This window comes from Barbatula barbatula (genome assembly GCF_947034865.1).
Source record: "Barbatula barbatula genome assembly, chromosome: 3".
Taxonomy (NCBI): Eukaryota; Metazoa; Chordata; class Actinopteri; order Cypriniformes; family Nemacheilidae; genus Barbatula; species Barbatula barbatula.
In genome coordinates this window covers 28,058,709-28,076,359 of record NC_136764.1, presented here as the reverse complement: position 1 = coordinate 28,076,359, position 17,651 = coordinate 28,058,709, and the positions used below count along the sequence as shown (strand labels likewise).

General features: G+C 38.2%; 2 protein-coding genes across 2 annotated transcripts; both read left to right on the top strand.

Moving 5' to 3' along the window:
• The first annotated feature begins 1,483 nt into the window (after positions 1-1,483).
• Positions 1,484-9,668, top strand: sharpin (SHANK-associated RH domain interacting protein). The gene is made up of 9 exons (XM_079452990.1): positions 1,484-1,782; positions 2,071-2,245; positions 2,829-2,915; positions 3,374-3,515; positions 4,462-4,552; positions 4,636-4,942; positions 6,608-6,702; positions 6,948-7,058; positions 7,165-9,668. The coding sequence occupies exons 1-9, from the start codon at positions 1,615-1,617 to the stop codon at positions 7,189-7,191; spliced, it is 1,203 nt and encodes a 400-aa protein (XP_079309116.1). The 5' UTR covers positions 1,484-1,614; the 3' UTR covers positions 7,192-9,668.
• Positions 9,669-10,157: 489 nt separating this feature from the next.
• On the top strand, positions 10,158-17,384 carry LOC306891604 (alanine aminotransferase 2; the record flags this gene model as incomplete). Its single annotated transcript, XM_079451969.1, has 11 exons — positions 10,158-10,262; positions 10,468-10,557; positions 11,973-12,081; positions 12,552-12,685; positions 13,381-13,624; positions 14,333-14,412; positions 14,489-14,625; positions 14,765-14,939; positions 15,861-16,016; positions 16,960-17,072; positions 17,294-17,384. The coding sequence occupies 11 exons, from the start codon at positions 10,158-10,160 to the stop codon at positions 17,382-17,384; spliced, it is 1,434 nt and encodes a 477-aa protein (XP_079308095.1).
• Positions 17,385-17,651: the final 267 nt, after the last annotated feature.

The window sequence follows — 17,651 nt, the reverse complement described above, 5'->3', positions numbered from 1 at the left end:
GCCAGGTGGTAGTCAAGGATACTGGGTATAGCCCCTATGTTGACATTTCAACGCACCCTTAAAGATTTTTGAGATGTAGCACCTTAAAATTGTCCCATAAGTGCAATGGCCCATTGAAGAGTACTGTGAAATATGCCAACTTCAGGGGTCAATAACTCCAAAATGCTAGAGTAAAAATGTCTGTTTTTTGGCCAGGTGGTAGTCAAGGATACTGGGTATAGCCCCTATGTTGACATTTCAACGCACCCTTAAAGGTTTTCGAGATGTAGCACCTCAAAATGTCCCATAGGTGCAACGGCCCATTGAAGAGCTCTGTGAAATATGCCAAATTCAGGGGTCAATAACTCCAAAAAGCTACAGTAAAAAGATCTGAACTTCTGTAGAACTTCTAACGCACCCTCAAAGAAAGTCGAGATATGGCACCCCATGCTGTAGACATCAAGACAAGGTATAACCCACCTGTGGAACTTTTAACGCACCATCAAAGACATACTTGTACAAAAACACATATTCTGTACATACAACAAGTGACAAAGTTTACATAAATCTAAATACATGTAACTACATAGCAGTAATATACGCACTGGCTAAGACCAACAAGAGTATAATAAATTGTATAAGAGCAGTGGATCAGAAGAAAATTCGAATAAGCTTTATTTTCCAATTGTGCACACACAGACAAGCAACGTGTTGTGCTTTCAGGAGCTCAGAAAGAAAAAATACAGTATAGACAAACACAGGAAATGGAAAAAAATATATATATAGAATAACAATAAAATACATCAATGATGAAAATAATTAATTTACATTAGATGTACAGTTAATTATAGATATGCAAAGTGCTTTTTACAAATATACACTTAATTTCTTAATTATGCATAAACCGTATTGCAGGCTCTGCACTAGAATATTGCACTTACAAACATGTAGGTACTTTTGGATATGATTAATATTCTTTGTGGAGATAGGCTGCCTAAAAACTGTCCTATCAAAGTAATATAGAGAATGGTAGGGGGAGTGGGTGATGGAGGTTCCACGTGAAGTTCACGTTCACCCAAGGGGCATTCAGCATGTCATGACTTAGACAGCAAGCAGCATCCCATCATCTGTGCACTCTCTCAAACACACACACATGTTTCGAACACACTCGCGCGCGCATACACAAAAAAGTTTTTATTTTAAAAACGTAAAAGAAGAGAAACGCGAGAAGATCCCTAAGCTACGCGTGAATAAGAAACTGGAAAAGCGGACGCTTCGCGTTTTTAAGGTGGAACGGATAGCGTCAATAAGAAACTGCGAATAAGAAGCTGGATTCAGCCTCGTCAACTACAACTAGTTTTCTCTCGGACGTACAAAGAGAAATCCCCCCCCCAAATCTTGAAAGATGTAACTTTAATTTAAGCAAATGTATTTAAAGACGTTTACCATAGACTGTGCTGACTTGAGTTTTTCTCTGTATGCGGACGGAACTGTGTGTTACAGTAATAACGAGGGGGCAGTAAATACCGGACGGACCTGCTTCCTGTTTTGAAACGGGCTGCCCGTCACTCGTGAGCCGTGATGATGATGATGACGGGTTCTGTTATGGAGCTGCACTGATCGGCCTGCTGAAACATGTCTGTGAGCTCGGGCTGCAGTACGGTGCTGATGTCGGTGCGCGTGTCGGTTCGGCCGCTGCGCGTGGGCTCCGACTCTCTGCGGCTGCAGCTCAGCATGAACGCGAGCCGCGCGGGACACTTCACGCTCACGCTCAGACACACCGACCGCGGAGGACGCAGCGTGGTACATCAGCATCACTCACACCTCCATCACCTTCATCACATCATACCTGTCAGCCTGGAGTGTTCCTACAGTTCAATAACCGCACTCCAAAGAACACGAAAATAAACATCTAGTGCAATACAGTACAGTACAGTTAGCTTTATAAAGGCTTGAAGAGTGATGGGATATAAGGCTGTAATATATATTATTTATCCATAGAACAGTGGTCATACATGTAGAATAGACTGAATGCAATTGTTTTGTAAATAACACAAGATTGTTGATGTTTAGCTCTAGTCTCTCCTTCAGTCTCTAGCAGAATTTGATCTGCGCTCAGTGAAGTATGAGATCACATCGGCTCGATGTCACGAACTGCGTCTCAGCAAGCCTCCCCACGACAGCCTCACATTTACCTTCCGCAGCGAGCAGGAAGCTCAGGAGTGGGCCACTGTCATGATGTCTTCACTGCGAGAGGCACACAGAGGTCTGCTGACACTTTCTTTTTTGTCCGATAACCGGCAGGGCTGTGCTGGTCAGTTCTTCTGTTGTTCATGAGTGATGATCTTTTCCCCACAGTGCTCAGTTTTAGCAGGCAGACAGTAGAGTGTTACAGTAAAGTTACGGGGGTAAAAATCTCAATTGTTAAAAGCATTAAAAACAGTTCAACCTTTCAATACTGCAGTGATTGTGTGACATTTAGATGATTTCCCGGTGATGAACTGCACAAGCCATTAACTAAAAAAGAAGAATGGACATCATCATATTGATGATGTTGATTCGTGCCTGTAGTTTTATATACTATGGGTCACAACAAATATGCTGCACACACACATCCCTGACCTGTGTTCACTGCAGAGGCACATGCTGGTGATGATTAAAAACACTATACTTTTAGCGTTTGACCGTTTGACCTTTGTATATGTTTATTGGTGTTTGCAAACATTTAGGGTGACTTATAATAATGATTCATGGCAAAACATTTTATTCACAAAATTTGGAGATACAAGGTTGCGGAAACATGCAAATGACCTAAATAACCTTTTTGTTTATTATTTTCTTTCTCAAAGTTGCCAACATTTCACATCTCTCACATGATGGAGTTCAGTATGTGAAGTGTGAAGGCAAAAGCTCGACCTTGTCAATGTCAACTAAAGGTATGTGCCTTTTATTTATTTTCTTATGGAAGTGCCGGCCAGATTTGAGCTTGCTTTTGCCTGATCATATTATATTTGCGATTTCAAGGCTGTTTTTTGACTAAACCCTTCGAGTACTGGAGTAGTATCATTTGTGTGTCTGTATCAGTGTGGTGATCTATATTATATTATGGTATTTATATATGGTTTTCTAATTAACACCATTGAAATATAGCATGACAAATCGTGTTCTTGGTGATATTGATCTATGATGATTGATCTAATTTGAAAAGAATGGTTTTGGAGAAAAAGTTATTAAATCCTAAAAATAGGATAAATTCAGTTTTTTACATCACTGTGTACCATGTCTGGAGTACTTATGCTGCAAAACCAACACACAACAAATAAACAACTAATTTAATATACAGACCTTATTTGACATGCAGCTTTTTAACATGCAGCTCTTTTGTCTTCTGTAGAAGAGTTGTGTATAGAGCTTTCCAAAGCAATAGAGGCTGGTGATACTCGTGCGGCGATGCGGTACACCTCTGATCTGGCTCAGCATCAAATAGCACTGACTATCCAGCCATCGCAGAGGGACGCAGAGGACGGCGAGATAAGGTACGTGCGTATAATGAAAACGATGTTTTGTCTTTTGGGTAGTTAACATAAGATTGTTTTCCTCCTGTGTGACATGCAACGCTTCATCAAACACTATTTTATTTGTTAATTTTTTAGAAAAAAATTATTTGCCAGCATAACAGTTTTCATTGTTTGCTTAAAACGTTTCAACTCCCCTTACGTACAGCAGGGTCAGTCCACTCCTGTCATGGAGGACCAGTGTTCTGTTTAGTTCCAGCTCTAATCAAACACACCTTAACAAGACTTGCATTGGGCACTTTGTTACATTTCTAGCATATGTCAATGGCACCGCCAGTACAGTGACAGGTTACAGAAGTGTAAAAGTGATTGTATTTTTATCCAGAAAAACAGCGGCTCTACCACTCACTTGTATGTAGTCAGGAGGACTGTAATGGCAGCGCTGTGATTTATGGATTTATTATGTCTACATTCAGGATCACTTGAAAATGAAGGGTGTTTTTTATTTGACAGAAATAGAATATATTACACATCACCATGTCTTCAGAGGTGTAGAAAAACCTTACATAATGAAGATCTCAGAATGAGCAATTTCTATCTACATACACCGCGGATCCCCTTACATGTAATTCACCATGTTGCTTCTACAGTAACCCTAAAAGTACAAACTGCTCTACAGAATGCGTTTTGTAAATATGTTATCTACTTCAGCGAAGAAGCGAAAACGTGACAATATCTTAGCCCTGTGTCAGCCACCGTGGGGCTTTGAAAGGGAGGAGCGAGCGGGGGAGAAAGCCATTGGTTGCAATTCGCAACCCCAGCACTAGTGCTGTCAAATGTTTTTAGGGATTTCAATCTTAAATATTTGAAAAACAAGTTGGAAGAATTTTTGTATGTTTTTTAATGTCAATGTGTTTATTTGTTATTCTATCTATGTAGACTGATCTTCTGCCTTTTGTATTTTCAGTTTAGCTGTTGTAGTAGAGGATGCTACGTCATCTTGTTGTGTCACTGTAAAAATCCTTCCCCACATGACTGTTTCCTCTCTGAAGCAGCAGGTAAAAAGATCATGCTACTTGAATGAAGTTTTCTCTTTCTGCTGTCCTTCTGTTTTTCTTTAGTTTTACATTTTCTCTTGCAGATGTTTCTTGAGTATGGTTTTCACCCGAAGGTGCAGCGCTGGGTGATCGGACAGTGTCTGTGCGCTGACATCCGCTCCTTAGCGTCATATGGCATCTGTAGAGACAGTGACACTGCATTCCTCTACCTCCTGTCTGCCAGTCACGCCTGTGTCAGTCAGCAGCAGTGCCAGCAGGAGCAAGAGAGCGCTGCCCTGATGCTGACACCAAACCCCACACCTGCCCTCATGCCAGCCAGCAGCAGCCCTGTAAGCCATGACTGGAGAGGATACAGCACGCTACCTCCTCGATTTACTCACAGCAGCTCAGGTGAGCTCACTAGTCTCACAATCTTGCAAAACTAAAAGACCATTGCAAATGTTCATTTCAGATCTACATTTCTCTTAATTATTTCCGTGGCTGTATATATATATATATAAATTATCTTGCCTCTTGTTATTGTCCTGCGTCTGCCTCTTGGCTGGCAGGAAGGATGATTATGACAGTATTTATTGATTTAAAACATCAGACAAAAATGTGACATTTTCTGAAAGGGGTCATATGACGGGATTTCTTGTTTTGCTTTTGGTTTAGTATGTCATATATCTGTTTCTGCAAGTAAAGGACGGTTGCCGTAAGGCGCAAAACTAATTACAAATCTGAAAGCGAAATAAGAAGCCACAAAACACAACAACCATTCTGGAAACAAAATAAGTCAGAAACCACAACGACAAATCATTCAAACTGGAAAAGGTTGGTATTGGAATGGGATAGTGCTCCAAAACGCAAAGCACCACATCACGTTGCAGGACATTGCCAACACCGCACTCGTGAGTGGCACATATTTGATATACTGTATCTGTAAGGGTAACAAACGATCGTGTCATCCTGTCCATTGCTCCTTCGTGGCGCGAGCCCTCATCTCTCTTCATTACCTTCAGAGAAACAGATAAAACTGCTTATAAACATCATGTTTCATGCTTATATTTAATGTGAGGGGAAATTATCACTAGTGATACAAAGGCAGCCGCGTTTCAGCTGCATGACGCGCAAATCTCTGGTCATGTATCCAGTGTGAAAGGACAGCGTGCCAGATGCCAAACAGATCTCAACACCCATTGACTCCCATAGTAGGAAAAAAGATTTAACACAAAAGAAGATATTTGAAGAATGTAGGACAGCAAACCGTTCTGTGGCACGTTTGACTACCATTGTTTCTGTCCTACTATTGGAGTCAATGGTTGTTGAGATCTGTTTGGTTATAAGCATTCGTCCCTATTTCTGTGAATTGCGTTAGTTTGCACATAAGAAAGTCCAGTCTAGGACCTGCCCTGTACGGTTTGTGTACTGTAGTTTAATGAGAGAAATAAAACATACTTTAAGAATCCCCACTCTACAGCAGCGGCCGAACTATTTATTCTAGTGTTTTATCAAACGTGTTTATGTAATATTTACGACTGGCACCTGCCACCCATGACAATGAAAAAAAGAGTTTTATTATTTTATTACTTTTATTGCGTCTGCGAGTGAGAGTGGTAATGAACTGACAATCGGCCTCGTCCTGGAGGGTTGCGGTCATGGGAAGGGCCGTAACATTTCCGCCACACGCTTGAGGTATTCAGCCAATCACAATGCACAGATCAACAGGCCAATCAGAGCGCACTGCGTATTCATAAGCGATGAGTTTTGTAAAAATCTGTTTTAGAAAGGCGGGGCATAGAGGAGCTAGAATAATGCACCGTATATGAAAAAGACTGACTTAAAATGTATAAACGCATTGTATTGCACCACAAACACAAGGTAATAATGTTTTAGTCATGTCATTTGACCCCTTTAACGAAAGAGAGTAATAATAAAATGTAAATGAAGCTGAATCGAACCATGAGATCATAAGTTCGACTGTACAGTGAGTGGTTTCTAATGGCTAATAATTCTCATTAGATTGCATCAAGCCATCGTCAGTACTTGATATATTGTGGTTTTCTACTCGAGCAGGTGGTAGTGGCACAGAGAAACCTAACGTCAATGACATCATTAACCTCGATATTTTGCAACTCGGCGGGTCCAAACTGAAATCCAGTAACACACAGGTAATTATTACATAATCTGCTAGACATTTATCCTTTTAGCACATGGCTAATGTTTACAAGGCTTATTTATTTACAATCCTGGTTGTAGAAATGTGTTGGTACCAGACATACTTAGGTGCTAAGGTGTATTTGAAACTCTAGTTTTGAATTAAACTATATAACTAATGTTATATGTATAGAATGTTATGTAGTTTAATTGAATAGCTAATTGTTGGATTTGTTTCTCTCTCTCTCTCTCTCTGTAGTTGGGGTGGTCCTGCCCTTCCTGTACATTCATAAATAAATCCACAAGACCAGGATGTGAAATCTGTAGCACAGATCGACCCAGCCCTCCGAATCACCGTAGCATTCACCAGGTTCCTTCTCACCCTACTATGTATTATCATCTTCATATTTTCATTGACTGTGCAGGTGTCAGAAACATGCATGTGTGCTAATGTGTTTTCTTTGTTCTGTTTTTAGGAAAAAGTAAGAAGATCTGATATGTGAAACTGGGTTGCAAATGCAGACGTATATGAACAAGAGCATGTGATCGGAGCTGAGCGGTGACAATTTCCGCTGCCCACTACTGTGGTTGGGGAAAGGAAAATCAACACACAGCAAACCTGCTCCGCGACGCATCTGCCACCCTGCCAATGTCCTATAAAGAACTCAGAGCAACATCAGTCCAAATAGAACATAGATTTATTTCAAACAAACACAACAGCAAACATCCAAGTTTTGAACATATAGACCTATAAGAAATTTAGGCATGTGCCTTTCACACACTTTAAACATATGAATTAAGACTAATAGTCTAATTATATAGCCCATGATAAATAATAATGAAATGATGGTCGTCCCTTACATTATAGGAAAAATTTGGCGTAGGCATCCTTATCTATGGTTCTTTTGAGTTCACCTTCCAGAAAACAAATCTGGACAATGTTTCAGGCTTCAGAGTAGTGCGATGATTTCTGGACACCAGGCCGACAGTAGAAAACACCCTCTCGGCACTTGCAGATCCACTAGGGATGCTGAAGACGGTGCGAGCTACTTTTGCCAGACGGGGATATGACTTGAAAGATGAGTTTCCGTTCCAAAACTGTATGACATCTGCATCCGGATTCTGCCTCGGGGATGAAAGGAACTTTTCAACCTCACCTTTGGCGTCTCCATCTCTCCTTCACAACGATTTTTGAAGTGCAGGCTGACATGTTTTTTGATTGTTGAAGGCACAGGTTATTTCTGGGTGGATTTGTGCATGCCCTAGACTCGTGGTGTGAGCGGTAATGGAGCGGCACAATCCGGCCTTCGGATAAAAACCCACTGCGCCAACTATATTTCACATGCTCCGCTCACATGCTCTGTTATGAAAAAAACATTACAACCTCTGAACTGTCATACGTATTTACGTGTGGGGAAGTTTGAGTTATGTTTCAACAAAGCGCAGTGGCTCTGTCATAATTTTTCACCTTCATGTAGTTGAAAACCTGAATAATAGGCCTCTCTTCTGTAGATCACAAAGTAAGATATTTTGAGAATTGTTTTAGTGATTTTGTGGAAGTGAGTGGAATCCAATGTTGTTTGTTATCAAAAATCTTCTTGTGTTCTGTAGAAGAAAGAAATGTATACAGGTTTAGAATGACATGAGGGTGAATAAATGGCAAAATCATTTTCATGCTTGGGTGAACTATTCCTAAGGTAAACTTGGTTTTCCAGATACCCGGGAGGTGGAGTTAAACATTTCGAAACAGTGTAGCTTCAACATACAGCACAGCAGTTTGAGCTTTACCCACACGACACTGCCTGGCCAAAAATTAAGTCATGCCCAGTAATAATTTGTAGGAACTTCTTTAGCTTTGGTTACGACAGACATTTGTCATGCCATTCTTTCAACAACCTTATGTAATGTGCAGCATTTTATTGTCCAGAGTTGATTCTTTTTTAAGATCTTTTATTTATGACTGATGAGTCAAGGCAAATCAACCAGTCTTAACCAGGACATCCCAAAGACTTTCACTGGGGATTTGGTCATGTGAAAATGAACAGTTTCATTGTTTGCTTGATTCAAGTTTTATAGTTATCTCTTGTAATGACTCTATTTGGTCAGGCGGTGTATTTTTGTTATCTGTCTTGCAAGAAAAGAGATTTACAGTGTTACTGCAGTTCGATATGTAAAAAACCAAAACGCTGTAAAATCTTTCTTCCTGTTTTATCTTTAGAACATGACTACTGTTATAACTTGAAATCGCTTACATTCATTTGATGAGGTCACGTAAAACCGTACTGTGTTTTGCCACGATTTATCACATCATTTGTTTACAGTGAAATCATGTTTTTAATTGACATTTTAGGATGTACAGTGTGCTTGTCGAGATGTATTATTTCAATATACCCGGGTTTAGTTAAGTCTAGTCTCTGTGGGTGCTTCAGTTTTAAATGTGATCTTTCTACATTGTTCACATAAACATTGTAACAATGCCAACATATGGTTAGTCCAACAGTGGAAATGTTCATCAATGCATGTGATGTCAATGTTTTGGACAATGTATTCTTACTGACGTAACATTGAAGCCTTTGTTTATGTTTGTAACATAGCTTTATTCAGACACAGGGTTATGAAGTGCATTTATTTTTATATATAGCTTATTTAATGAAATCTATTGTTTTTAATATGGTTGCATATTAATTGTGAAATGAATTCAGTGTTTATTGTAAACCGTTGTGAGAGACTTGCCAGTGTACCTGCATTTCACCACGGCATTGCTGTAAATAAATGTAAATGTTAGAGAAGTGGCTATTCACAAATTCTATTGGCATCAGTCTTTGGCTTTCTTTGAAGATTTGTGTGAAATTTCAGACAGAATGTAAAGATGAAAAAGCATTTTGACTTTGAAGAGACAGTTCTGTCATTGTTTACTCGCCCGCTTGTTATTTCAAACCTATGTGACTTTCTTCTGCAGAACACAAAATAAAAGTATTTTAAAGATGTTGCGGTACCATTCTTTAAAATATCTTCTTTTGTGTTATGCAGATGAGCAAAATAATTATTCTGCTTCAGTGATCACTAAAGACGAACTCTGTTTAGTGGTGTAATGTGTTACTTGTATAGAATACTTACCAAAGAAGATCTTGGCAAAGATTAAGCTCGGACTGAATTGTTTTCGCTAAACTGATTTTGGTGTCATTCATCCCAAAAATATGTTCTTATTTTTTTTCTAACCGCTTTTATGAAACATAAAATTACAAATCTTGATTTGTGATTGTGAAAGGCTTTCACTTAGTAGTCATGATCTCAACTGGATAACCGTGCTAGACCACTTTCTGGTCATGAGATGTGGAACAAGGAATAGTCACTTATTTGCCAAGGATGTCATGCCAAATGTTAATATCTCTAGACAAGACGGCTGACTGTATCATCAATACAAATAATCTAGACATCAAAAGACAACAAGTACAGATTCTTCAAAAGGATGTCTTTCCTGAGAGAGACCAGTCTAGTGACAAAGAATGCTTTTCTTTCAGAGAAAGATGTTTTATTGAGACGTGCTGCGCAGATCACAGCCGAAATACAACAGGTGTGATTTTACATTTTAACATTGATTCTTCTTTTTTTACTCCACCATATGCATTTTTTCATACATGCTTCTTTCATTTCAAAAATATATTTAGCAATGATGCAGTCAATGATTAACACATTTGTTTTTGTATGTTTCAGTCATTGTTTGGTTAACATTTATATTAGAAGTTTGTTTGTAGTATTTGAATCTTTTTTATTTGTAGGGTGAAAGAAAAGGTTATAAAGAGGTGCTTGATTTGTCTTCGGGTGACCTTCACAGTGGAGGCATAAAACCCATCACATTTGTTCGACAGGTACAGCAACTGTCCATCGCATGCAAAGCTAAATGCATTGGTAAAACTTTACAATAATGTTGTATTTATTGTCAACATGAACTAATAGTGAGCACTATAACGTACATTTTTCAGCCTTTAATAATCTTTGTTAATAATGTTATGTCAATACAATGTATTAAATACAAATTTAAAATGTATTAGTAAATGTTGAAATGTGGATTAATAAATGCTCTCAAAGTATTGTTAGTTCCTGTTAACTAATGCATTAAATAAGGTTAACAAAATAACAACCTCATCGTAAGGTGTTATCTCATCTTTGAATAACTAAATACAGTTTGTGCGTCTGCTCAGCCATGTTTGAAGGAACCTATCTTTTGTATCATTGTATTGTAAATGCAGCGATATAAAAACAAGTTTGACAAAATTATATTCAGTTGCTGCCGCTGAGTACTATGTTTATTTTCAGTTATCCACTGAAAGAAAATGACTTTTAGAATTGACGTAATAAAATCCTTGTAACAATTTGCACGAAATGATTTGCTGTATATACAAATAAACATGTAAAAACATTCACTTTTTGTTCAAATATCAAGTCAATGTAACTTAAAGTAAATTGCGCTGAAAAAAATCATGTGTCTAACTCAAACTTGACGGATCACTTACTTTCATATTGAAATATACTATTATTTTCCAACATACATGGTCATGTGAGAAGAGATTGGTGGTTTCTGTACTAGCATTAGCACAGACAAATGAAACAACTCACTTCATGACTACTATTGTGCCTCCCTCAGCCTAGGCACCAGCACCGCTCTTCTGAACAACTTAAAAAACCCAAACATCAAAATAATGCCAAAACTCTCCTAAATCTCAAGGATAAATCAACACAAAACTCAAAAAAGTCTTAATTTTTACTGAAAAACACTTAAAATGACAATTAATCTTGAAAATTAGTCTCCTGATGCAGTAAGACACAAAGCATGCTGGGAACTACAGATCAACTGCCAAAGAAGTTATATCTACAAAAATGATTTATGTAGTCTCAACACAAAATAAATAAGTAACTTAATTTGACCAATTTAAATGGGTTTAACATAATACACTTGAATTGGATTTACTTAATAAATTGTTCAATTAAAATGACTCAAACTAAATAATTAAAATCTTATCGACCAAAATTAGCATAGATGCTTCAAAAAGGCCTGCTGTACAGTATATGTTGAATGTCACGTGACTAAACCGGTAAACAGGTCTCGTTACATCGGCCTTTGTCATATAGTTATATATATATATATATATATATATATATATTTATATTTATATATATAAAATATCTCAGAGAAAGTTGCTTTTAAAACATAATATGAATCTCTTATTAATTAATAAAATGTTTATAAAACCCTAATGCATGAGAATGACCATGTTTTTTTCAGGTCCTTGCTGCTTGTTTCTATCCTGCCCTTTTGCAGGATGACAGTCTGCCATTGGATGTCACACAAAGAGCAAATAGTCTTCTTAAAGAGTGTGCGGGTGGAAGCGTTGGTGAGTTGACCACATATACTGTAGACTAGTGTCACTTTGATTTGAAACATCTTAGTTTCACTATACAGTAAACATTTTTTACGTCCTAACAGCATATCCTTATTATTCAGTTTCATAAATTTCAGAGCTCAGTATACAGATTATAGCTCAAGAGCAATTTATAACTTCCGATATTTTTAAGTCTACAGCAACTATATTTAAAGTTGCGTTCAAAGTTCAAATTATTTTTAATGCTCCAAAAAGTGAAAACACAGTGACGTAATTGTGTAACAGTGGTTCAACTTATAGGATGCATTTGGGGCAAAATCATTTTTAGCCAACCAATGGATGACAGCAGGAGTGTTTTGGAAACCGTTAAATTTAGACTGTGTTTTAGTGAACTGAATATCTAACAGTGTGCGCAGATGGAAGATTAAAGAATTTGAGGTATTTATTATCTATAATGTATATGTGATGCACACTCTCTTTAGGCTCGTACACGGATTCAAGTGGAATGGCCAAAATCAAACACTGTGTGTCTCAGTTCATTTCCAGAAGAGATGGAGGAGTTCCTTCATCACCTGAAAACATCTTCCTCACATCTGGATCGCAGCAGGCTCTCATGGTTAGATCATTAGATTAAGATCATTCGTTCCCAGGCTATTTCCAGTCTCTGTGTCACTGCATGAACAATGACGTCATGAAAGAAAAGAAAAGCTCTTATTTTTCCATGAAAACAATTACTGTATGGGTAAGGGTCAAAGGTTATCCCCCAGAGAGGTCTGATATTGCATCACACACCTAGAATAGTTCAAGAGAAAAAAACATGTTAACATGTATAGTCATCCTCCTTATTAAAGATAAAGTAACACACTCAGCCAATCTCATATTAATCTTGAGTACCTATACAGCATACGTCGTATCTCCCTGAAGAGTATTTAATTTGATCAAATTATAAAAGAGAGATGCAGCTGTACGATTATTTCCAGAAAAAACACGAGCTGCTGGAGGCAGGCAACTACAGCACGAGCACATAATACATCATCGCATTAATTGACAAACTTTTGGAAACAAGTTGGAGAACTGGGGGAATGAATCAAGCACAGAAATACTACCTCAAACGTGCAATTCATGTCTGTACAAGTTGACCATGTTAAGCATGAGAAGACAGCACGGTCAACAGTGTAAAGAAGTCAGAATGCATGCCATAGCATGATACCTCTGCTTTAAGTTATCAACTGTAAGGTAGTACCAAGTCACACAATCTCTTAAAAAGGCATGTTATTGGTGTAAAATAAATTGTAATACTTTTTATTGTAGATAATGCTGAAGCTGCTGTTTCAGAATGAGGATTCGTGTCAGACTGGTGTGCTTATACCCGTACCCTCCTACCCCTTCTTTAACGTGGCTGCAGTTAGCCAGGGAGTTGTTATGCAACCTTACCGGTTATGTGAGGAGCTGGGCTGGACACTTCAGGTGGAAGAGCTTCGCAGAGCACTCAGAGAAGGCAAAAGGACCTGCAATCCTATGGCGCTTTATATCTGCAATCCAGGAAATCCAACAGGTAACAGAAGAAGAAACAGGGGTGATCCTTCACATTGTAAAGAAGAATTCACATTTATTTTCCATTTATTACCAAAATGTGGTTTTCGATGGGCTTGAACGCTTCAACACTTTTCTTTCATGGAAAAGTGTGAAAAAGTGCGCCCCTCATATTTAACTTTGTGGTCAATATAGTTTTTTAAGCCATTTTAAATTAATTCTCTTAGTAGCTTGGAAAGGGCACAGGCAGATATTTTGATGTTTGCATGATGGTTCCACGGAATTTAAGGCTTATAACCACACAACATCATCGAAGATGCTACATTCTTACAGAAGTTTTTCTTTTAGGGATACTTCACTGGCAAGGCATCCTAACTGAATACGGGTTTCTTCTTGAAGAATAATGCAGTGGAAGTTATAATACCACATATAATTTTACAAGAATAGGAGAGAAGTGGGATATTTCTCATACAACGAACTCATCCATTCGCTTCAGAAGACCTTTGTTACAGTAAGACACAGAGCCGTGTCGAGCAGTTCTTTGATTGACAAATGCACTTTTGGGAGCTTCAAAAAGTCGACGCCCATTCATTCCCATTCTAGTGCTTGGAAGTCAAATGATGCATGGCATTATAACTCCGACTGCATTATTCTTCAAGTAGAAAACCATTTTTAGTCAGGATGCCTTGAGGTTGAGTAAAACATGGTGAAATATCCCTTTAATTACCAGGTCATGTACAGAGTCGGGAGTCCATCGAAGAAGTGATTGAGTTTGCTGCAGAAGAGAGGCTCCTCCTACTGGTTGATGAGGTGAGTGGATGTCATAAAATGCAAATGTTTCTTAACCTCTTGGTCTTCAGGGAGCTCTGTATATTTTAAACAACAGGTGTACCAGAACTGCATATATGGAGAGGGAACTGAGTATTATTCTTATAAGAAAGTGTTATCAGAAATGGACTCAACTATTTCCAGCGCTGTGGAGATGGCCTCTTTCAATTCTGCCTCCAAAGGCTTTATGGGAGAGTAAGTATTCAGCGATGCGTAATTCATGTTAAAAAAATCATTGCAAAGTATCATGTACCCTCTTACATTCATAGTTAATACCATGAACGCAACTGTCTAGTTGACTGAATATCAAACTTGTAGCGTTCTTTGTACCCAGATGTGGACTTCGTGGTGGCTATATGGAGCTGGTGAATTTTGACCCTGCGGTTTTAGATTACATCCATAAACTTTTTAACACCGAGAGCTGCACAGTGGTTGCTGGACAAATTGCACTCGACCTCATGGCAGATCCTCCAAAACCTGGAGATCCCTCATTCCTCATCTTCTCGGAGGTTGAGATAACAATTTTATTTTAATTGATGTATATTAGATATTCCATCTCTATCTCTAAGTACGTAACATTTGATGAACAACTATAACGAATAAGTAGGCTATTTAAATCTAGAACATTGTAACATGGTTGTGTATTAAAACATGCGTTGAAGTTTTTTTTACATTAGCAAATAGATTTAACATGGCATGCTAATGCCCAGGCATCTATTATTCAGAGCCATTGAGAGAGAGAGAGAGAGAGAGAGAGAGAGAGAGAGAGTCGCGACAATGGAAGTTCTACATTTTCAAGTGTCACATGATTCATGGAGCTTTCAGATAGTTCCAGGAAGTAATTCATTTATTCATTTTTTAATTCATTAAACAACTATCGCTCTTGAAATTGATTTCTGTGGCCTAGCGGTCAGAGTGTTGGGCTTGTGATCAGAAGGTTGCCGGTTTGAGCTGCAGAGGCAACAGCTCATGACTGAAGTGCCCTTGAGCAAGGCACCTTACCTCTGATTGCTCTGTAGTAATGTTCCACTGTAAAAACTATTTGTAAGTCGCTTTGGATAAAAGGCGTCTGCCAAATGAATAAATGTAAATGTTCGTCAAAATTGGTTAATGCGTTACTAGTAACTTCTGGGAACTATTGAGAGCCCCCATGAACTGCTATTGCTGTAAACAATCTGTGCCATTTGAGTCAACGGAGTTGAAGCAACTCTCTCTCAACGGCTCTGCTATAATTAAAATGTTTACATATTTGTTAAGTCAAACTGGATCGTAAGAAGATTTATCTCATGTGAGTGAAATTATGGGCTGTGGCTTTATGGCACAATTCTTCCACTAGAGGCCAATACTAGGCTGCTGGAATGTAGAGGAATACCCTTAGTAGACCATCTTTGTGTCTCTTAACTATAGATATGTCCTGTCTTTTCTATCAGGAAGTCGAGTCAATTAAAAAGATGATACGTAAAAACAGTCATCGGACTCAGAAGGTTTTGGATGAGCTGCCGGGGATCAGCTGCCAGCCACTAAAGGGGGGATTTTTTGTCTTTCCACGTCTACACTTCCCTCAAAAAGCAATAAAATGTGCCAAGGTCAGAATTTGTTTTATGATCCTGTTTTATTTCATTTGGACAAACCTCTGAGAGGAAACAGCTTGAAGTAATAAACATTGATGACTGATGATTCTGACAAAATCAGAGAAATGTCCTTTTACAAAGACATAGTAAAACAGACTGGGCAGAACATGAGGGAATACTTTGCATCGAGGCCCATGACGTGCAAGACCTTAGGAAAATAACCTACAAATATGTTCACAAAGGAAATCAGGGTATATACAGGAATCATGGAGCTAAATTTCATACTTATTAAGACTCTTTTCATACATTTTAAGAACTCATTGCCACTTCAAGTTTGAACCGGTTACATTGGCGACACGTTAACTTACATTAATTACATACTGATTGTAAGATAGCACAACTAGTCTGAGTTTGTGATACCTCCTTATTAAATCAACATAATCAGAAGGGTGGGACCGAAGCACAAGAGAATTCATTGAATGGCTAACCCAATGCAAGGTCTATTAGAAAGAGAAACCAGCTTTGTGGCTAACACTTAGCATGTGGGACCGGACACTGTTGATCCCCATTAAGGCTACGCCTTCTGACACAGAGCAGTACGCCTCACGGTTATTCCCTCAGCCATGCTTCCAACTCCTTATCCTCCAAGCATTTTCACGAAAGCCTGCATTTCCCCATAGTCAACAATGTTGTTTAGCCACCTCCCACTATTTGCCTACCAGGCAAACTTAAGCATACAACCTCGACAAATACCTTCGAAAATGCCATTTAAGACTTTCAATGACTTAAGGCCCTTCATTTTCTCAAAATTTATTGATCAACTTTTAATACTTTAAAAGACCCCGCGGACACCCTGGGAAAGACCACACAGGAATTTGCACTGTTGAGTGTCCCTGGACACGTTTGTGCTTTACTGGCAGATGTTATACTTTATATATCTGTATTTCTGTCTTCTCAGGATAGAGAGATGGAGCCCGACATGCTGTACTGTTTGCATTTGCTGGAGGAGACTGGTCTTCACGTGAGACCAGGCTGTGAATACGGACAAAAAACAGATACATATCACATCAGGTTTTTAAATTAAGATATACGTCATTCATTACCTCAAACAAAACCATAACACAACACCATCTTTAATAAAGAGATTGATACATTTCTATTTGAATCAACTTACCTGACCGATGATGCTGAAAATTGTATTTAAATTAAAAGGATTTATTGTTGTGATGGAATTCTAGTTAGATTAGGTTTCTTAATCAAAGTATCTCAAAGTCTTGCATCTTTTCTCACAGACTTTGTTTGGCAACTCGAGAGGAAATCATGGAAGATGTTTTACAAAGACTGAAGACGTTCCACATGCTCTTCCTGAAAGAGTTTTCCTAGAAAGTGTGTGTTTGTTAGTCTAGATTGTGAAAGCAAATGTCTATTTAGAGGAACATGAAAGATCTTTTAAATAATTGTTTTTCTTGCTTTCTGTTTCAGTTACCATGAGATCCACAAACCTTTATATGTAAAAATAGCAGTTGTCCAATACTTTGACTAATCTCATTTAAGTGTTATATATCGAAAACGCTAAATTAAAAATTATGACAATTTATTTATACTATTCATAATGAGAATTTCTAGATAATTTCTCCAATGAAATGATTC